Consider the following 21,813-nt stretch of genomic DNA (forward strand, 5'->3'; position numbering starts at 1 on the left):
ATATGTAGTGTCTTAAGAGTAGCTGGAGTTCATCTTTACCCAACTGACTGACTGATCCTTGCCATTGATTTTTTGTTCCCAGAGCCTTGGCCTGAGGGCTTCTGTCTGCTCTTTTCTTCGGTGCTCCCTACAGGTATTGCTCTGTCCTGACTGGACTCTTGTCCGGGTTGGGGTTTAGAGTGCTGGGGTCAGCCTTGTGAAACCCATCATTAGAAGAACTGCTGTTTGTACTCCTTCCAGAGAGATGCTGTGGGTCTGGCCTTTCCTTCTCTGGCACATCATCTAGTTCTCTCCGAGATAAACACTTTCCATTAAAGCAGGTGGTGAGTGAGGACACTGTGGTGTATATAATCCTAGCATTCTGGGAGACTGAGACAGGAGGCTCAAAAGTAATATTCCAGCCTGGTGATTCAGTGAATCAGTGAGACCCTGTCACAAAAATAGATGGTGAAGGGCCAGGGAGATAGCTCAGCAGCTTAAGAGCCTGCCTGGCAAGGGCAAGGTCCTAAGTTTGATTCCTGGTATCCAAAAAAAGATAGTGAAAGAAGGGGTGGAGAAGGAGGCCATTGAAGGCTCAGGGTTCAGTCTCTAGTCAGTCCCATGCATACTAACACTCCTGCACGTCGGAGCTATGGACCAGATGCTTGTGTACTAATGCAGTTCATGGAGTGGAATCATTCGTTGCCGAGGAGAGTCAGACGAGTACAGGAATACTTATTTTGGTTTCTCAGGCTCGAGTTAAAACAACAGCTTGATTCTTAGTGCACAGATCATGTGTCCTTGCAGCTCGAGGGCTGTCAGAGGCTCATGCCTCCCTTTTAAGCTTTGTGATTACCAGTTTTGTACTAAATGGATCAAAAAGAGCTTGGAAATATTTATTTGATCCATAAGTTATGCCCCTCCACAAAATGTAATGCGATTTTCTTGTTATTTTTGGCACTGGAAGTCGCACTTGGGACCTTGCTTTTGCCAGGTAGGCATGGTGCCGCTGAGTTATATCCCCAGCCCAAGGTGATGAGATTTAGCAGTGGTTTTTAAGTTATCTTTTTAGCAAAATGAAGCTATCCATTTCCAATATAGTTTTCAAAAAGTATTTATTATAAATAAATGTTGAATTTTCAGTATCTGCCAGTTTATCATATTTTCTTTACGAGTGTGGTATATTAAACTATCTTTGCAAATTACAAATAAAGGCTAAAATGCATTTTAGTAAAATAAATAAATAAATAAATAAATAAATAAATAAATAAAATAAAAGAAAATAAAAGAACAAGCCTGATTTGGGAAGACTCAGCTTCCTTTACTCTGTGAGGTCCTTGTCGTTTCCTGAATGTGTAGTGACAGTCCAGGCAGAGTCTGAAGCACCAGCTTGGTTAGGTTTTGTTTTTTTCTCTCATGACTGTGTTTTTGTCTCCAAGATGCTGTGCCTTTAATTTCTTGTCAAAGATGAAATAATTTCTTAGTGTGGGTGGGGACAGGCCCCGGGGAGGGAGATTGTGCGCCAGGCTCTGGCTGCGTCGGGGCCCTAAGCTTTCCTTTAGCCCCCACACCTGGGCTCCTGGGTTTCTGCCCAGCACCTGTGGCTGTCGGGACCCGCGGCATTGCGCAGTACTCCAGGAGAAGGTCAGGGATTGGTGGGCCTTGCATTAGCTGTGGTGAAGCAAATGTGAGCTATTTCCTGCCCTTCAGGAGTGCAGGTAGCTAGAGAGCTTCCTATTTGTTTCTTTTCCTTGCCAAGGACAAAGAACTCTGTTTTGATTTTTGAGGCAGGGTCTCACTGTGTACTTCAGTTTGGCCTGGAAGTTATTATGTAGTCCAGGCTGGCCTCAAGCTCCCGGCGATCCTCCTGTCTCAGCCACCTGAGTGCTGGGATAGAAGGTGTGTGTCATCACACCTGGCTCAAGAACGAATTTTTTTTAGCTTATGAAAATGTAGTAGTGATCGTTTCAAGGCCAGAAACAAGCCATGCTGGAGGTTTAGGGTGCTGAAGCTAAGAACTGCATTCTATATAAGCCAGTTTTATTTAACTGCTGCTTGCTTTTCTGGTCTTCTGTTGAGACAGTTTCAGTCTGTAGTCCTTGCACACTGCTAGCTCCCTTTTGATCTTCCTGACTCAGCCTCTCAAGTAGCTGGGTCCCTAACTTTGCAGCAGTGCTCCTGGGCACAAATCAGGTGTTCCCATGATTTTCTTGCCCGAGAATTGTGTTGAGAGGGGGGTGAGTATTGGCTAGACGTGCAGCTGTTGATGGTCACTGCTCCAGGCTGCCCGCACTCTCCTGGGCCTCAAAGTACAGCGCGGGAGCGCTCATCTTACAGGTGGGCAGTAGGGCTGCGGGCCAGCGCCAGAGGCTCCTTAGGCACACAGACGGGGCCAGCCTGGAGCACTGCACCTCAGCGCAGTTTTGGTCCTGTGAGGAGTAACATGTAACTTCAATTTTTCTCCCCCATCCTCAGGATGTAACTCAGAGCCTTTGCACTGATCATATATATCCCCAGCCCTTTTTATTTTGAGAGCGTCTCACTACATTGCTCAGCTGGCCAGGCTGGCTTCAAACTCGTGACCTCCCAATGAGCTCCCACTATGGATTTGTGCCCTGCCCCGCCCTGCCTGTGGCACGCAGCTGCCTTCCTACGACCTGCCGTGGCTTGTTTCTCCCCATTCTTTCCCTCCTTACTCCAGGTAAAGTGACCTTGCTCGGTCCTCGCATTTGGAGTCTTCGCCCACAGGGATTGTTCAGGTAGCACGTCCCCTCTGGAGAGGAGGCTGCACTTGGGCTTGTGTGGGCTCCGAGCAGAGCAGGCCCAGTGCGAGGGTGCGGGTGCTGCATTCTGCTGTGGCCTCTGTGACCCGGCTTGCCCTGCACATCCTCGTAGGATTTCCCGGCCTTCAGTTTGTGTCCATTCTCAGCTGTGCCATGGCTGCCATTTAGTCAGAGGAGCTGGTTGACATCTTTGCCTTAGTTGTTTCTTTTTTTTTTTTTTTTTTGGTGGTACCAGGGATTGAACTGAGGACCTTTCGCTTGCCAGGCAGGCACTTATGCTGCTGAACTGTCTTCCTGGCCCAGATATTCCATCTTTAGCCAAGAGCGAGAACAGTGTGAAGGGAAGAACTTATGTGGTAGTAGATCAGGCTGGCGGTGGCATGTGGAGCCCTGCCTGTCGGCAGGTAAGCCAGGCAGGTGAGTTGCTGTTCTAAACTCAGACCTCAGTGTGCAGGTTTAGTTGCAGTGGTGGCGCTGAGTGATAAGTCAGTGCGCTTTAGGTTGCAGTTTGAGCTCTTGTCTCAAAGGTTCGCTCTTAGTGCAGTAGGCTCTGACTAGCAGTGAGTTCTTGGCAGCCAGGTTGGTGGAAAACAGGCTTTTGTGAAGTAACACTCTGTCCAAGGGCTGGGAACAGGGAGGAGGCTGGTGGAAGTGGAGAGAGCCACAGAAAAATGAGCCTGGTCTCTATGGCTGGAGAAGCCACCAGCTTCTGGCAGTAGGGAAAAACAGAGAGTCCCCCTCCACCGGGCCCCCCCTCGCGCCCTCCCTGGGCCCAGCCCCCAGCCCAGAGCCTTGGGAGGACTGTGTGTGTGAGACAGGTTCCCTACATACTTTAGACTGGTCTTGAACTCACTGTGAAGCCCAGGCTGGCCCTAAACTCACAGAAATCCTCCTGCCTCAGCCTCCCAAAATGCTAAGATTACAGAGGTGCACCTCCACACCAGGTTTGAAACTTGTGCTTTTGGATTTTGAGACTTCACTGCACAGACATGATTGAGGCAGGGCCAGCCATGTGGAAATGTGAGGGAGCAAAGGTAGGAGCTAGTACTGTGGACTAGGTGGCCCAGCTCCAGATGGGGATCCACCTCGTTCCTTCCCTGGGGGTAGGGCTGGAGCCCTTCTGAGGCAGGTCTTACCTCCCATCAGACCAGAGTTCTGAGCAAGGTGGGGAAGAGTAGAGAGTTTCTATCCCCCCCACCCCCCCGGAAAAGAAACTGGGTTCTGTGACTTGTCCCTGTAAATTCTCCAAGCATCTGTTGACATTGCCCAGGTTCCAGGTAGGCGGGGTGCCTAAGATGAGCCCTGCTGGCGTTCTGGCCCTGCAGTTTATTCCTGCTTTCTGTGCGCCTTGTCAGGCAGAAGCTCGCTGCTCTCTCTGCTGCTAGGAGAGTGGGCGCAAGACCTCGCAGAAGTGTTAGGGAGGACTGAGTGGCTTCGGCTCCACCTCCACCTGGGTGGGTTCTTCACTTAGTACTCGCTTAGGTTTTTACCTATGTGCAGGGTTTGATGCTAAATACACATTTTAAAATCATTTTTATATTTGTGTTCATAGTTTTTGTTTTAAATTCTTGTCATCTTTTACCTTTTGTCTGCAGATGATTTTCTGAGAGTAAATCAGTATTAGAATTTGCTTACCAGGTTTTGAAAGTCTAACCCAATGGAGCAGTGCCTGAGAAGGGGGTTTGTCCAAGAGGAGCTTCAGCAGCCTCAGGCAGGGCTGCTTCCAGTTCCCTCTCTGTGCTCAGTTTTACTCTTAGTGTCCCAGACTTTAGCTTTTAGGAGGTTCTTTTGCACTGAGCTCCTTTAAAGAATTAGCATCTCGGTGCCTTTGTGATGCCAAGAATTTTGCCAGTTTCAACCACCTGCTCTTAAAATCTGGGAAATTCTCTTTCCAGGTTGTCCTCAGGCCATACCTTCCAGAGGCTGGCCGCTTGGTGCGTTCTTGGTCTGTGCTGTTGGACAGGCCCTCAGTCATGACCACTGTGTCTCACTGTCCACAGCTTCTGTGTTGTGTTGACAGTAAATGAATGAATTGTGGGTAACAAGTGTTGGGGAAGGTATGAAGATAGTGACAGGAAGGGGTATGGAGTACGGGTGGAACAGCGTCCCCTAGCGGATGAGGGACAGTAGGACCTGGAGATTAGGCCCTGTCCAGTGTCTGTCACCTAGAAGAAGTGCACTTTTTCCTGGGAGGAGGTGCAAGTAGGTGTGTGTTGTCCTTGCTCACCTTGCTGAATGCTGTCTGTATGGCGAGCACCGTGCTAGCTCAGAAGCAGATGGAGGAGGGAGACGTGCTCTACTCGGGAAACGCCAGTGCGAGAGAGGGGACGTCACTGTGCTCGGCTGTGGAGTACAGTTAAATCCTCATTATTTACAGGGTCCCTGTTTGTGATTTCACTTACCCCCAAGGTTATTGGTAACCCCCAGATCAAATTCTCACCTAGCTTATAGTCATTCATGGGTATACACACTTCAAAATACTTGAGTCACTCATGTATGTTCCCAGCTGAGGTGAAGAAAAGGGCGAAGTGTTCTGTCATGCTGTTAACAAGTATCCTTTATGTAGTGTATTTAGTGCCTTTTTTTTCTTTTTGTCAATGATTTCATTGTTAAAAATGGCCCTGAGCATAGTACTAACATGCTGTCTGGTTGTCTTCACCACAGAAAGCTGCGATGTGCCTCACAGCAAATGTATTAGGTAAGCCTGGTTCAGCCATGCTCTTCACTGTGACTTCAGTGTTAAGGAGCAACAGTATATATTACAATACAGTGTCTTTGAGCAGAAGCATGCTCATGATGCTTGTATGTGACTTGATGAAAATGCTGTCGCTGGAGAGTTGCAGGAAGGTAACCCTGCGTTTCCCCCAGAACAGTAGTCCTGTACTCACGGATGCAGCGTTTGTCACTTCATAGGATGCAGCTACATTGCAGGATAAGAATCAGCCAAACCTAGTAGCAGTGTTGTGTAGCTCACAGGAGCCAGAGCTGATTGCGGCTGAGCTGGGGCTTGATGACCCCAGAGGAAGTACAGGGTCGCTGGAGTTGGAGGGCAGATGAAACGTGGATCAAAGCCATGATTTGTGGAGCTTGAACAGCATGGATTTGATAAAGGAAGGTTCAGTGACCTGGAAGATATGTCCAGGCCAAGGGCAGGTTGGAAGGCAGAAGGGCTTCAAGGGAAGCGTTTGCAGCGGAAGGCACATTGGGTAGGAAGGAAGCGAGTGGACCGCAGAGGTAGAAGGTGCACCTGGTGCTGGGTGTCACCCACTCATGGTCCTTGAGTTGGATAGGGATCTTAGCATGACAGAGACCAGTGGAGTGGCCCCTGGGTGCACTTTTTGTGCATATCTGAGATCCCAGAGCTGGGGGTGTGACAGAACAGCTGGGGAAGTGGAGGTGTGAAAGTCTGGGTAGGAGCTGGGCAGCGCCTCAGGTGCATTAGGAGCTCTTTGTACACAGGACACAGGCACCTGTGTGGCTGAAGCACCCGCCCTGTTGTGCCACCGCGGGAACCCGAGTCGGCCAGACTCATGCGCTGAGGAGGTGCGTGAGGCTAGAGCTGCCCCAGCGTCCATACCAGTGCGAGATGCTTTGTCCTCTGCAGACTGAGGGGGACCTTAGGCTTCCAGAGTTTTCTCTGTTATCTCTCAGTTCCTCAATTTTCAGTTCCTTTGTCATGTGATTTTCATTATTACAGTATTCAGGATCACTGCACACACTTATAGTTGGGCAAATTCCTCCCAGTTCTGTTCCTGTGGGGTTGTGGAAACAGCCAGCTTCCCCTTGACTGTTTTCGCTGACAGCTCTAGACCCTGGATTCTAACCTTCCGACTTTCCTGCCAGCCCCCCACACCCGGTTTGCTCTCTCTTTCTCTTTGTTTGGGACTTGGAAATAGAGCAGAAGCATAGCATACGCTCACTCTTCCAAAGTCACTCTAGACCTGTATGCTAGCCGTGGTGGCTGGTGGCTGGTAGCACCTAAACCGCGGGTGGTCTGAACTGAGACATTTTCCAAGGGTAAAACAAAAAAAGACTGAAATGACTTGTTGATAATGTGTATATTGAGAACATGCTGGAGTAAGATTTTTTTATATGTTGAATTAGATAAAATGCATTCTCTTTTTGTCTTTTGAGGTAAGGTCTCTATGCAGCTCATGCTGACCTGAGTTCACTTTGTAGCCCAGGCTGGTCTCAAACTCACAACATCCTCCTGCCTCAGCCTCCCAAGGGCTGGGATTGCAGGTGTGCACCACACACCAGCTAAAATACATTCTTAAAATTCATTTCACTTGGTTGTTTTTCGTTTATAAAGTGTAAGCTTTGTTGGGCTGAGGAGATAGCTCAGTGGCATAGGTGCCTGCCTGGCAAGTGCAAGGTCCTGAGTTTGATTCCTGGTACCAAAAACAAAAACAAAAAAAAAAGGAAAAAATGTAGGTATTATAAATATTTAAAATATGTATGTGGGTCGTATTTCTTTATGTTGGGCAGCTTTGCTACTTTTCAGTGGTTCCTTTGGATTTTGAGGGATGAATTTGAGAATGGTTGCGTTAAGTGGCACACCTAACAGACCAAGTTCTTGGGCCTGATTGGTAATGCCGTTGAAGCTGGTGATAGTGTACATGCATGTAGTTCTGGTAAACAGAAGCATGCATCGTTGTAAACACTGTTAGAAATCCTTTCTGCTGAATAAAGCTTATCCTTAAAAAAGAAGCTTATTTTTCTTGGACATTCGAATATAATGAAGTGTGCATTCATGTATGAAATATAAGCAATTTTAAGAATTGCTATCAGCAAGAGCTTGTGTTTTGGATCAATCAGATACCATTAAATTTTTAAGTGTATACTTGTCTTTGGATCTGTATTACACTGAACCGTGGTACACTGAAGTTTTGCCAGTCCTGAGGTAGTGCCTGTTTGCAGAAATTAGATGAACAGCTATTCGTAAGACAGCCATATAGTAGATACAACAGAGAGGAGAGTCACTAAAGAGGATCCAGTTTAAGAGCCATTTGCTATGTGTGTTCTCTGCTCAGTGCTGGCCTACCTGCAGGAGCAAACTACAAAAGACACTGAAGAGTGTTGGCCCAGCTCTTTTTATATCTTATATATCAGCCTAGGCATTAAGATGTGAAACTTACTTCTAAAAAATGCACACCCTCGATCACGTGGCATAGATAGACCCTGCTACTGCCCGCTCTTCTCTGGGGCCCCTCAGTGGGCCTGCTGATCCTCCCCTAGCCCACTAGGGCTGCGTGAGGTGGATGTGCGGAGCACTGCCGTGGAGGCAGCGCCGAGGCCAGCTGGAGCTGCAGAGCGGAGCAGGGTGGAGGCCTTACAGGTGTCAGCATGCATCCCTTCTGGCATCCTGTGGTAGATGTTGAAGCATTTTCAGAAAAAGGCCATTGAGAGAAGCTTTTTTGGAGTACGACGGCCTTTGGTTTGTGTCCTGAGAGGGTCAGAAGATTTGGCTTGGAGGGCTGCATGGGTGGTATTTTACTGGGAAAGTTGATGTGATTAGCGAGGTCAGAGGCTTGAGAGGGAATTCTTAACAGTGGAGGAGGCCGTGCCGTATGTGAACTTGAAAGCTAATTGACTCCTAGCCATAATTTTCTAGCTGTTGCACTAATTTTTTCTTGAGTTTACTATTCTTAAGGGAGGTTACAGAGTATTTTAAAATGATAAACTGCCTTGCGCTTCCAGAGAATTTGCTGTTTGGGGAGGGAGGAGGGTGGGGAAAGTGATTGACCTTTTTGAGTTAAGTCACTATTTGCCAGATGTCATTGTCGTCAAAGTTATTTATCTTGGCTTCGTGTGGTATAAATTCACTGCAGTCTTCTCTGAGCTGAGCAGCTCCAATAGGACAGTGAGTTCTCTTGGACTTGTATAGATAAATAGAATTTCTGTTTATGTAGAACTAGTTTTTCAAAGGGACTTTCAAGTGCTTGTGTTTGCCCTTGCCAGTGGCCTTCAGAGAACAGTGAAGTATCAACTCCTTTCATTTGTAGCTGAAGAAACTGAGGCTCAGAGAGTCTAAGTATCTTTCTCCAGAGATGTAAGATTTGGGTGACTGGGCCAGAACTATTGATGTGGCCTTTCTGGCCCATTGTGCTTTGCCTAGTATGACCAGCCCACTTGCCTGCTTCTGCGTCCCAAGTTCCTAGTACCCAGCCTGTCCTGAGGAACTGACTCAAAAATGTGTGCAAGCGCCTACTGATTCTTGAACATCATTTTCCCAGGGTTCTCATCTCATAAGTTGATTTCTGCCCACTCCCAAGAACTTTCTCAGTTTTTGTGGTCCTTAGATCTCTTAAGTCTTTTTCACTTGAGTTCTCAGTGATGAATTTAGTACATGGGAAGCTTTTCATTGTAGCTGTTTTGAAGGTGTCCGCATTTGAAACTGCAGCTAAAAGAGAGAAGGCTGTATGGCTAATTTATACCATAGCTCTGTATTTATTTCCTGTTTCTCAGAAGTGTTCTTCTGCTTTGTAGTTAGCTTTCCCAGAGGATAGATACGTAGCAGGCCAGGAGTGAGTGGGATCCTGGAAAGACAGTTGCACTAGTCCTGGGAAAACACAGAGCTTGAGCCAGGCATGGTGCACATGCCTGTAACCCCAGCACTCGGGAGGCTGAGGCTGGAGAATCACTCTGAGTACGAAGCCAGCCTGAACTTTTGATACCCTATTTCCAAAAGACAAAAACAAAAACCCAGAAATTCAGAGTTTGGACAAGGCTGATCACAGTGGGAGTTGTGGTGAAAGCTGCTCTTTGCCCGTGTGTGGGAGTCAGGAGGAGCTAGGGACATCACGGGCTGCAGATAACTTTGTGCCTGGCCTTGCGGTGCAGAGCAGAGAGGGCTGGAGTATCTGTACTCCAGTGGTCTCTTCCGTACCTCGGGGCCCGTGGTCTCTTCCGTACCTCGGGGCACTCTCTTCCTGGGCTGTCGGCTTGTCTGCCTGGACACTGCTGGCACTCACTCAGCTTTTCCATCTCCTGCTTATGGGTGTGTGTACCAGCAACCATAAGGGGCCAAGGCTTCTAGCTAGGTGTGCTGGTATCTGTCTGCAATGTAGCGATCTTGGAGGCTGAAGTAGGAGGAAGGAAAATTCAAGCCCAGCCTGCCAATTTAGACTCTGTAATAAAAAATAAAAACTTGCAAAGGATGAACTTCACTGCAAAGGCCTTGCTTTCCAACTTCATTGCTGAGAGAAAGCAAGCAAAGCCAAGGCTTCTGCTTTCTTATCTGGAGCCTTTAATCTTCATCTGGAGGTGGGTAGTGTGGTGCAGTTCTCTCCCCTCCCTCGAGGTTGCTGTTGCCCACCTCACCCCTGCATTTGTGCCTGTGGTGCCTCACATTTGTGCTGGTGTCTTTTCTAAGTTACTGCTTCCTTGTGAGACCGCTTTCCTGATGGGTTTTATTCAGTGTTGCTCAAGTCTCCAGAGTTCTAGGCAGCACCTGATCCACCCGATGTTTGCCAGGAGGAGTGGTGGTGCCCTCAGTCTTTCCACCGTCCTTTTTTTTTTTTTTTTTTCCTTCCCTAGTGCTAGGGATCCAGCCAAAGGCTTCCTAATCGTTTCTGAGATGCAGGACCTCCTAGGCATTTCCTTATTTTGTATGGAGACCCAGCCTTGCTAAGCCACTGAATTGCCCCAATGAGGCTCAGTCTTGTGGTCCCCTGCCTGTGCCTCTCAAAGTGCTGGGGTTGCATGCAGGGTGTGTCACTGCACCCAGCTTTTTTTTTTCCTAATGTGTTTAATACAAGGTCTTACTACCCAGATTGGACTTGTAGTGATTCTCCTGTTTTCAGCCTCCCAAGCACTTGGATTACAGGGGCGAGCCACCACACCCATTCTCAGTCCCTGTCTAAGAGTGCCCCAGGGGTAGGGCTGCATGTCATGTGCCCAGCTTTGGATTGTGTAGTTTAAAGCTAAGTTCATAAATCACTCAGCAAAAGCATTGAGATGCCTTTGTAAATTATAGATTGCCAAATGTTTTTTATTTTGTTTAATTCATTTTGGTTGTTTGAATATAGCACAGGATACTGAACAACTAACAATTCCAAAATTATCCCAATGAGAACAATATGTACAACAGTAGTAGTTATTTTTGAGATACTATTTTTGGTAATTTAATCAAAATATTTATTCCTCTCAGAGACAGATAGTTGTATCTCCATGTTATAAATGTTAAAATAATTATAGCCAAATGCAATGGCATATGCCTGTAATCCCAGCACTTAGGGAGGCTCAGGTAGGAGGATTATGCTGAAGCAGGAGGATTACACAATTAAGTCCTGTGTCAATAAAAAATCAAAAGGGAGGTGGGAATGAAGCCCAGTGCAAAGGCCCTGGGTTCATTCCCCAGATATAAATAAAAGACACTTCCCAAGAGAGCCTCTGGGATCGGAGTGGAGTGTGATGTGGACCACAATTGTAGGGTTTACCTGACTGAACAAGGTTTGCGAGAAGGGGGAGGGAACTGAGAAGGCCAAGGAGAGGGGAGGCAATCACCATGGGTCTCTGTGTTGAGCCTTTGTGGCTGACGCTTCAGTTCTTGTCTTAGTTACTTTTCTTCTTACTGAGACAAAGTACCCAGCACCAAAAGTTAGAAGAGGGGAAGCCTTAGTGTACAGTTTGCAGAGGTTTCAGTCCATAGTTGGCTGGCTCCAAGGCAGGGTGACATGGCAGAGGGGTATTGTAGAGGAGAAACAGTCCATGGAAGGATAGGCAGGAGGCAGGAAGCAGCAGGCAGCAAGTGATGATAGCTGCCCTCTCTCTGGCCCTTATATTTACCCAGGCTGCCTGCCACACCCAGGGTGGGTTAGCCTTAATCCTAGTATCAAACCATGGCTCAATGCCAGTATCACATCCTTGAGCCCAGCATCACACACTGTAGATTCAGCCACCTCTGAAAAGCTGCACCTATGAGGCTGTGAGGAACATCTAGACTCAACCACAGCAGTTGTGTTTGGGCATAGGAGTTGCTGTTTTTCAGTCCTGGCAGAATTTTGGGACTGACACCCAAGCTCCTGTGTTGCGTGCTGAGTGCTCCAGGCTACATGTGTCAAGTCATCAGTGGAAATGTTCACTTATTTCTTAGCTGTGCATCTGAATAGAGTGAGACAGAGTCCATGGTGAGAGTCCTCCACTAGACTTTGGTTTTAGTTTGTTGGTTTCCCAGTACTGAGGATGGAACCCAGGGTCTTGTGAGTACCAAGCGTGTGTCCGCCCACTGAGTTACATCCCTATCCCTTTATTTTATTGTATCTTAAAACAGGCTGTTGCTAAATGGCCCAGGTTGTCCAGAGCATGGGAGCCTCCTGAATAGCTGGTATCACACAGGTGTGCCAGTGCACTGCACTAGGTATTTTTTCAAGCATGCTTTTCCTAAATTACACATATGGTCTGATAAGAAGGATGAGCGTTTTGATGGGGAGAGTGGCAGGGCTGAAGAGTGGTGGTACTGTAGGGCCATTTCCATCAGTAGGGAGAGACTGCGTGTGTTAAGTGGGGAATTCTGCAACAGGTATTCAGGGCGCCTGCTTGCTTTCTTTTCTTTTCCTGGTACCGGGGATTGAACAATCCCCAGCACCACACATAGATAGAGTAAGGACCTTGTGCTTATTCTACCGAGCTATCTCCCCACCCCCTACAGGACCCTTTCTTCACTGCTTTGTAGTTGTGTGCCTTATCACATGATTTGCACAATGCATGGGGCTTGTAAATGATTCCAGAGGTGTTGGCTCCAACACAATAATGGCTCAGCTTCCTACTTGTTAAACAAGTCTGGACTACTGGTACCTTTGCTAAGGTCCAAACGCTAGTGAGAGCCTGGCTTGACATCAGAGTTAGTTAAACTTTAGAAGTTATTTAATATTCTGTTGCTAATGTTTTCTGACTTTTACAAGTCTTAAAAATATTAGATGGCTGTTAATGTCACTTAGATGTGGAGGCGGGTATAACAATCATACACATGGGGAGAATGCTTGTCGATTGAAGTCTGAAACTGGTCCTCAAACAGAAAGTCTTTATTGGAATAGTGGGTTACCTTGTTGGTTGCAGAAGCAGGAATCATTCACGGAGACAAGGCCCTGGGGGCAGGGGCGGTGAGGAGCCTTAGGACAGCCTCTAGCTAGCTGGCCTCGCCTGGCACCTGGGTCCTGGTGGAGGCGAGGTGTGGGTAGTGACTTGCAGCATGCTTTACTACTTACTGCTCTTCTCCCGGGGCTGCTGTTTCATTGTTGGCTTGGGCATCTTCTGGGTCTTATGTCCCCCTCTCTTCATGTTGCCAGCATGCTGGTGCTTAGTAACCTTTGACTATTATTTAAAAATAAAAAAAGCTTGATGCTTGTAGTTTCAAAATTTCTCTCATTGTGTGTTGCACTGCTACTAGTGCTAACCAGAGTTTCCAAATCTAGGGAATTGGGGCATTTTGTTTTCAGTCAGACCCTTGAAGAGGCTGGTAATTGCAGTGATGTGTTTTTGCTGGCTTATATAAATATGAAAAATAACAGTTCTATTAGAGGAAAAAATATGAGTACAACTGCACCCTTACATGATAACTGCTTTTTATTTGTGTTTTTATTTTCCTTCCAGCTGAGAGTGTTTTGACTGACAATGCCCTTATAATAAACCTGTAGGGTTGTTACTGAAAGAAGAAATCAAATGATCATTACTGATAAGAATTTTTTAAGCAGTAGTTTTGCTTGTCATTTGTTAATTATACATGCTTATTATTGGCAAATTGGAAAATAAAAGAACAAAAAGAGGAGCATCCTTAGTGTGGCTACTCAAGAGACATTCTGGTATTTTTTTTTTCCTGTTCTATTGAAGTGCATATACAGTCCTATCTTGGTCTTTTATTTAACAGTATCATGTGCAGATTCTGTGTCCCATGGATGTTGTGAAGATGTGCTGTGACATGCTATTTAGCCTTCTTTTATTGACTGAGTATATTTTTACAGAGGGAGCTGACTGTTTGGTCTTTAAAGTCTGGAAACATTGAGTGGAACATAAGCCAGATTACAGTTAAGAACTACAGAGCATTCTGGGTTTTTATGTAATGTGTGTGCTTGTGCAGGGGCTGAGGCAGGCCCCTGAGAATGCCAAGCATGCACTCTAGCCTCTGACCTACGTTCCCAAGCCATGTAACTTTTATCCAACCTAAAAGCTAAATTAGCCCAAGAAGCTCCCCATTTTAAGTTCTAGAGATCATACTGGGTGAGCTAACTTTGCATGGACCCAGAAAAATCCCTCTGCTCAGGGGTCTGTGCATTGCTGCAACCAGAACTGGGTAGGTCGAGAGTGGGAGGCGGAGCAGGCGTCTGGGCAGTGTGCGTGACTGCTGCCAGGGATTGTTTACGGGACGGCAGGGCAGGGTGCAGGCGCAGCGTCTGACGGGAGCCTTAGTCACCCCCAGAGCGCGTGACGGAGGCGTCGCCCTCATAGGACTGTATAGAGACCATCCAGAAGTCTAAGCAAGGTTCAAGCTGGTAGAGGAAGAACTGGACAAATGTCGTAGTCTGGGGTGCCCAGTGGCGGCCTCCTTGACCCACCCACATGTGTCCACAGATGGCCACGCACGAGGGCATCCAAGGCCAGCACTGAGCAGCATGTGCAGGGCGGCCTCACTCAGGAGCAAGGGTGCTTGAATTTGGGTCTACTTCCCTCACTTTCTGTGCTTTAGTCTCTTCTGTTAAAAGAAAATATTTTAACTGTCTATTTCCTGTTATTAAAGGAAACACAGAACAACACCTGGCACATACAGTAAGTACTCAATGAATAAAGTTATTGTCTACCTTATATGACCGAGTTTGTACCTACTGTAAAATTTCTGAGTGCTGAGCTGGTCAGATGAGTTGAGATAGAAGAAAGGTAAGATTGTGTGTGTGTGTGTGTGTGTGTGTGTGTGCGCGCACACACGCTAGGCAAGCACTCCACTAATGAACCACATCCCCAATGTGTGTGCTGGTTTTGATTCTGCACTAAACTGGTACTGTGAGGTAGGCTGGTGCTCGGCAGTGAGAAGCTGCCCTGACCATGCTCCTTAGGAAAGCCATGTATTAGCAGAGTTGGTTCCAGCCCTGGATCTGTCCCCAGAGCCCGTCCCCCTACGCTCTGCTGCTCCAGAACATTTTCACACTCCCTCCATGAATGCACTTGAAACTGTAGCATGGAAGGCTTTTGGTTTTAATAAGTTTCCTACTGAATTATGCCACACAGGGACATGCCGTGTGCTTAGTACTCACAGCATTAGTACTGAGGTAAAAATAAGTCTTAGAACTTGTTTTGTGACTACTCCCAGGACCTTGCTCTGGAAGGCTGGTGACTGGTTGTTCATGAGTACGGAGAAGACATGATGAGAGAAAAGGGAGAACCCAGCAAAGGGGCCTGTCCGGATGCTCCTGAGTTGTAGACCTTACCCTGTCCTGCTGCCCTGCATTTATTCCTGTTTCTGTCATGGGAGTTGGCAGCAGAGACAGAGTCATTAGTGAGAATAATTAGGTTAGACTTTTGGAGGGCTGCTTTAGACATTGATTTTTTTGGCTCTTTAAAACCTATCTCTCAGCTGTGGTTTTTGAGACGGCTGGTTTTTTTTAGTCACCTGAAGAGTTAGGCCAAGGGAATGTAAAATCCTGGAACTGCCCTGACTTTCATCTCCCAGCTCTGAATTGGGCATGGGATGGATCTTTTCACAGATGGCCAGTCCTGGATCTTAGATCGGAAGTGGTCCTGGAAATGCTGCACTGAGTGGAGTTGGAGAAGATCTGGGTAGAACACAGATCTTCACTGGCCTTCTCTGTAGCCCTGCACAGAGAACAGAAAGCAGTATTCTTGATTATCAAAGCTTCTGGTCACAGGTTGGACTGGTGTCCTGTGTTTTTTTGTTTTGTTGTGTTTTGTTTTTTCCCTCCAGTACCAGGGATCAAACTTGGTCTTTGCATTGAGCTATGTACTCAGTACAGTTTTTATTTTGAGACAAGACCTTGCTGGGTCACTAAGTTTCCCAGGCTGCCCTTGAAATTGCAGTCCTCCTGCCTCAGCCTCCCAGAGTGCTGGTGTTAGTGTGCTACTGCACCTAGCTTGGACTGGCATCTTGAGTACCACACAGCTGGTGTCCATGATCTGAATGTTACTTATGCCATTAGCTGGTTTACAAACTTGGCACATTTTTGTGGGGTCACTCAGTAGCTGGGATACATGAGCACAGAAGCAGTGGAGTGGGGCAGCGTAGTCCAGCACAGAGTGCATGGTTAGTGTGCTCAGTCCACAGCACTGAAAAAATCACCAACAAATGAACATTAAGCCCATGGTCTCCCATCTGCACATCCAGATTCCTGACACGTCTACGCTTCCCTGGAGTCCTGTCCATTGCTTGAGGTTTATTTGCATTGCAGAAGTGTCTGTTGACAGCAGAGGTTGCAGTCAACACTGAGTGTCTGCCCAGTGATGGCAGACTTTTCTAAGTGAGTAAACAGGTAACATAGGTTATTTTACGTAACTCACACATGTGCTGTGTGAGGGAAGGACCATGTGCAGGGCTACAAAGAAGGCCAGCGATGATGTGTGCATGTTACTTAATGTTCATGGCAGTGTAAATCTATATCTATATCTGTATCTATGTATCTCTCCATCTCCATCTATCCCTATACCCCTATCCGCTAGGAAAGAGAACAAACTACGTCATTCTGTCCCTGGAAATCCATTTCTGGATTTTTTTCCCCCAGTACTGGGGATTGAATTCAGGATCTTGCGCTTGCCAGGCAAGCGCTTATTCTGCTGAGCTATCTCCCCAGCCCCGTCCTGGAACTCCAAATGTGCCTTTTCTTTGCTGTGCCCTGCGAGTTGTTCCAGTGTCTCAGGAAAACCTCTTTTGAAGATAGCATTATTATTTATTTTTCATTTACTGAAGGAATTTTAGAGCTCCATTTAAATGCAGAGGAATTCTCTATCATATAGAGACATGCATTTTAGATACAATAGTTGTGGATTTGATATGCATCTCTGCTTCATTATGTTTTACCAGATTTTGAGCTGTGGAATTAGGTTACTGAGCAGGATAACAGGAAATGGCATTTTGACTTTTCAGGTGGCCTTTTTGTTAAGATGCTGTTTGAATCACTTGGGGAGTGACCAGAAGAGGTGAAGCCTCTGAAGGGAATTTTGCTGTATGTAGTTTTGCTCCCGTGCTGGTGGGGGAAGTGTGCAAGTACACGCCTGCTCAGAGTGTGCATACCAGCCTGTCCTGGAAGCACACTATGTGCTGCAGAGAGCTTCCCATCAAGACTTTAATGGAAATAAGCAACGTTATTAAACCAGTCACATGTCAAATCTGTATCAGTTAGAAGTAGGAATGCCAGCAGCCTAGTGTTTATACTCAAAGAATTTATAATCTAGTTGGGATCATCAGGTTTATATGCTGCCTAAGATAATGATGTGCTCTTTGCTGAAGTTATAGTTAATACATTTGAAAGGAATTTAAGAAGCTAGGAACTCCATGGTGAGGAAGGTCTTCTTGGGGAGATGGGCTAGTTCTCACATGGTACAGTTCTCAGCTGATTGACATCCAGGAATCTGTTAGAAGGCCATTTCTCCAGTTCCATCAGAGCTGGGCCTACGACTCCTGGGACAGGCCCAGCAGTGTGTTCACACCCTGATCTAAACACCATCTCTCCCCTAGAAAATGGTGGCTGAAAGGCATGCTGCTCAAATTGGGGAACTAGGGCCAGTGAGATAGCTTAGTGGACTAAGCGCCTGCTTAGGCAAGCACAGGGACCCAGGTTCGATCCCCAGCACCACATGCTGTGCCAGCCCTGCCCTTGGGCATGCTGAGTTGGCCACTGAGTCTGGCTGTGTAGTGAGACCCTGTACAAAATACATAAATTAAAAAAACATAAACAAATTAGGGAACTAGAGACCTGCTTAGGGGACTGCTGAACAGAGGGTGGATGGACCAGCTCCCTTGCCAGCTGGCTTAGCTTCTGTTTAGGAGAAATCTTTCTCTGAGCAGCAAGAGCCTTATTACCCTGTGTCCTTTGTAGGCATGAGGTCTTTTTTAAAAATTGGGGATCAAACTCAGGACTTTGCATTTGTCAGGCAGGCGCTTATACTGCTGAGCTGTATCCCTGGCCCCATGAGGTCATTTTTATCTCTTATTATTCCCATTTAAATGTTAATATGAACATCACATGGCCAGGGGATAAATTACACATTTATGATGTTTGAAGCCTCCAGAAAATGTAAAAAACAGGTCAGCTTTGTGGCTCACTCCTGGCTGAAAGTATGTGTGGAATTAAATGTTTTTTTTTTTTTTTTTTTTAGAATTTTTTAAAATATTTATTTATTTGTGTGTGTGTGTGTGTGTGTGTGTGTGTGTGTGGCCAGCTCAGCCCACCAGGGGGCGGGGCTGGCTGGCATGTGGTGCTGGGGGATTGAACCGAGGTCCCCGTGCTTTGCTAAGCTTGTTCGAAGTAGGTGCTTTAGACCACTGAGCCATCTCACCAGCCCCTGGAATTAAATGTTTAAAAGTTTAATGGTCTTTCATCAGATCCTAGGTAAGTATCTATTTGAGACTGAAGTTTTAAAACTAAAATTTGTATTTTATATGTAACATGGGATGTGTTCCTCTCACACTTGGTACACATTTTGTGGAATTCAGGGTTTGGTGGCATTTATGAACCCCCGTACCCCATCATCCAGGAGCCTGTCCCTCGCTTTGTGGTGCACTGAGACCGAGCTGAGGTGGAGACTGTGGCTTGGGGCTCACAGGCTCAGCAGGCAGGCCTGGTGGTAGTGAGGGTGGCCCAGCCCTCAGCCCTTGCCTGGTGAGCCCTGGGCCTTACACTGGACATGCTTTTACAGTGCTTGTGCCAGTAACCTGGTTCACTGAGAAAGTTACTTTAAAGGCAGCACGAAGGAAAAGAGAAGAGCCAGGACCAGACTGTGGCCCTGCTGCTAAACCAGAGTTCGCATGTACCATTCCCTAGAGATTAAATTCATCCTCCCAGTCTAGCTTTATCCTGATATTATCAGTTTACAGTGTCTTGGGGAAGCTAAGCTGTTGTCACAGATGTGTTGCAATCTCTGTCTCAGAGAAGAGAGGCACAAGGTTTTTTTCTGAGTTCCTTACACTTGTAAGGGCTGCTTCCATGGGGTCAGTGTGGTGCGGAGCAGACTGAAGAAGGCCGAGGGACTGGTGCTGCACACTGTCAGTGGTTAAGATCTGTGGCTCCTGCAGACAAAGATACATTGGAAACTTTCTGAAGCCAGTGAGCCAGATGAGCTTCACCAGATTTTAGGGGCCCATTAATACTTTATGCAGCCAAATTCCAGGATGAGGAAAAGAAATTGGGGTAACCAATTTGGGGTAACCCAAAAGAATTTGGGGTAAAGGATCTACATTTAACTTGAATTCTAGGGAATTGAAAGAAAAATATTTTCTCTGTGAATCTGCAGAATCTTTGATTCTGTAGTATTATTTTTCTGATGAAATATGTTAATGTCAGAAGTCAAAACTAAACTTTTATCTCAAGATTCTGGTAGTCCAGGACTTTTTAACTTGATTTCTTTTTTGGCACTAGGATCGAACTCAGGACCTTGTGCTTGCCAGGCAGGTGTATAAACCATTGAGCTATCTCCCTGGCCCAAGGGCTTTTTAACTTGAAAGTGCCCAGGAATTCAGCAGAAAAGTTTTGAGGGTTCCTGCATGGCTTCTTGGTACTTTTCAACTGTTTTCTTGTACTGAAGCAAGCCTGGGTACCTGCTCCGCCCCTGCCCTCGTGTCACCCTATGCACCGAGTCCTACATTGTGGAGGGTGTGGGTCGCCATCCTTCACTGCTGTGGGTAGAGTTTTGCAAGGTTGCAGAGTAAGACCTATCAGCTGACACTTGCTCACATGAGAGCCATTAGGAGGGTGGTGTGGCCAATGTCAGAACAACCTTGCAGCCGGGTGAGCCAGTGCGTTTGCCCAGAACACGGGAATAGGTCTTGTGACCATTAGTGGCCGTCTCCATGCTCCTTTAGGGAGTGCCGAGGGAGTGAGTCAGTCCAAGCTGCTCAACCTGTTGAGTGTTTCCTAACTAGAGCGCAAGCTTGGGAACAGAAGTGGGAAGTAGGATTTGTACTTGTCTATGTTTGTAATAAGTCTCCTGAGAGCATGTTTTATAATGTAATGCGCGCATCTGACTTCCTAACTCCTATGGGCTTAATTTACGTAACAAATGAATGTTCCTTTTTCTTTTTTAAAGCTTCTAAAAGAGGAAATCAGTAGGCTGTCGCCAAGTAGCTTGTTTCATATATTGTACAGGAAATGGAATGATTGCTTAGAGCTGCTGATCACTGCAGAGTAACCCTCAAGTAACGAAGGAACTTCAAGATTTGTTTCCAGTCCAAATTGATGGTTAAGATAAACCGGAAGAACATTACATGCTCAGGACGACATGTGTGGCAGCACAGCGAAAGCCACAAACCAGCCAGGGGGCTGGCAAGACCCAGCCAGATGTGTGAGCAGTGCTGTCTCTGGTGCTGGGAGGACTTACAAGAAGTTTTTTCACACAAAGATTCAAAAATGTACCTGGTTGGGCAGGGATACCAATCACATGGAACTGGACAACAGGTTTGAAATTTTAATTCTATTTTAAAATCTCAGAAAAGTGTTTCCATTTATTAACACTAGGGAGATGGTGTTGTGTTGATCTAGAGGTTGATTCTCAAGAATGTCTCGAATAAGAGAAGGGGTTCTATGGTGGGTGTGCACAGACTAGCGCTTTGTCCTTCATAGGAGGTAGTTGGCCTGGGTGTTTGCTGGTGACTGGTGATTCGTTTCATTCGCTTCTTATTTATTTCTTCATTAATTTTGTATTTTAGGGAAGGGTCTACAGGGTGTGCAGGGTCTTACTACTAGATCGGACTTGTAGTGATCCACCTGTTTAAAGCCTCCCAAGGGCTGGGATTATAGGCGCACGCCACCACGCCCAGTCTCAATTGCCATCTCAGCGAACCTCCAACCCCAGCACCTGCTTGCAGGCACTTTAATCCGCTGAGCTATTTGGCTAGCCCTTACATATGCTTCTTTTTGTTAACCTCTGCTAGAGGCAATTTGTAGGAAATGCTTATGCTCTTGTCCTTCATTGAAGCTTTATCAATATTGTTTGGATTTATCAGGAAAAGAGGTGTAGTCCTGAGGTACTTCAGCTAGCAAGCACTTGGGGCAAGAGACTGAGCTTTGTCTTGCAGGCTGGGGGAGAGGTGGGGAGCCCAGGTGGCCCAAGCTTGCTCTGGAAAAACTTTTCTTAAGAGGGATGGTTATGAACAGGTAATATGAGTAGTGGAGCATCTCTGGGAATGATGACATTACATCTGCAGTATGCTTTTAGGTTATTTCACCCACTGTGGATAAATTCTTTAATGTCATTAGTAGTACAACTTGAGAAATTATTTATAAAGAACTTTCTTGCATATCAAAAAGAGAAAAAGGAAAAATTCTTTGAGAATTACATTTCATTCCAAAATCTTGGTTAATAGAAAGGAGAGCCAAAAGTTAAGCTCTGACTTTCATGATTAGTAAAAATGTTTCAAAATTAACTTAATTTTTTTCAGAACCAGGGATTGAACTCAGGCCTTTGCGCTTGCCAGGGAAGCACTTATTCCACTGAGCCATCTTCCTGGCCCCTTCTTAGAGCAATTTTCTTAAAGTTAACATGTCTTATAAACTTTATTCCATAAGTATGTTTACTGGTTAGTTAACAAATAGAGAAGGGGTCATGTAATACTCTTTATTCTGGTGGAAATTTAATAAAATGGTAAATAGTCCAGGGCAATTTAAGAGCTTAGTAGTTAGCTCATTAGGGAGAAGTGGGAAGTTGCTTTGAAGTTGGGTCACATGCTGTCCTCTGGGTTCAAGAGATGTTTGTAGAGGTAATGGGTACTGTGGTACATTAGCACATACACTGGAGTGCTCAGATGAGAGTTTCGCTTTTGCATGTCTGCCTTTATCTGTTTCTTATCAAGCACAGGCAGGAGAGCAGGAGAGAGTGGTGGAGGGACACTCACATG

The 21,813-nt window shown here is 46.3% G+C and overlaps 1 protein-coding gene across 5 annotated transcripts in view; it reads left to right on the top strand.

The window, feature by feature from the left end:
* The first annotated feature begins 9,850 nt into the window (after positions 1-9,850).
* Fnip2 (folliculin interacting protein 2) overlaps positions 9,851-21,813 on the top strand; it is a 72,094-nt gene continuing 60,131 nt past the window's right edge. For 4 of the 5 annotated variants that reach the window (XM_023705758.1, XM_023705761.1, XM_023705760.1 and 1 more), the window contains exon 1: positions 19,862-20,374. In XM_023705758.1, coding sequence (XP_023561526.1) covers positions 20,199-20,374 — 176 coding nt within the window. In that variant the 5' untranslated portion in view covers positions 19,862-20,198. Of the gene's footprint in view, positions 10,029-19,861; positions 20,375-21,813 lie in introns of those variants that run through there. The other variant, XM_023705759.1, reaches the window with a different exon arrangement.

Source organism: Octodon degus, unplaced genomic scaffold (genome assembly GCF_000260255.1).
Source record: "Octodon degus isolate 3935 unplaced genomic scaffold, OctDeg1.0 scaffold00228, whole genome shotgun sequence".
Taxonomy (NCBI): domain Eukaryota; kingdom Metazoa; phylum Chordata; class Mammalia; order Rodentia; family Octodontidae; genus Octodon; species Octodon degus.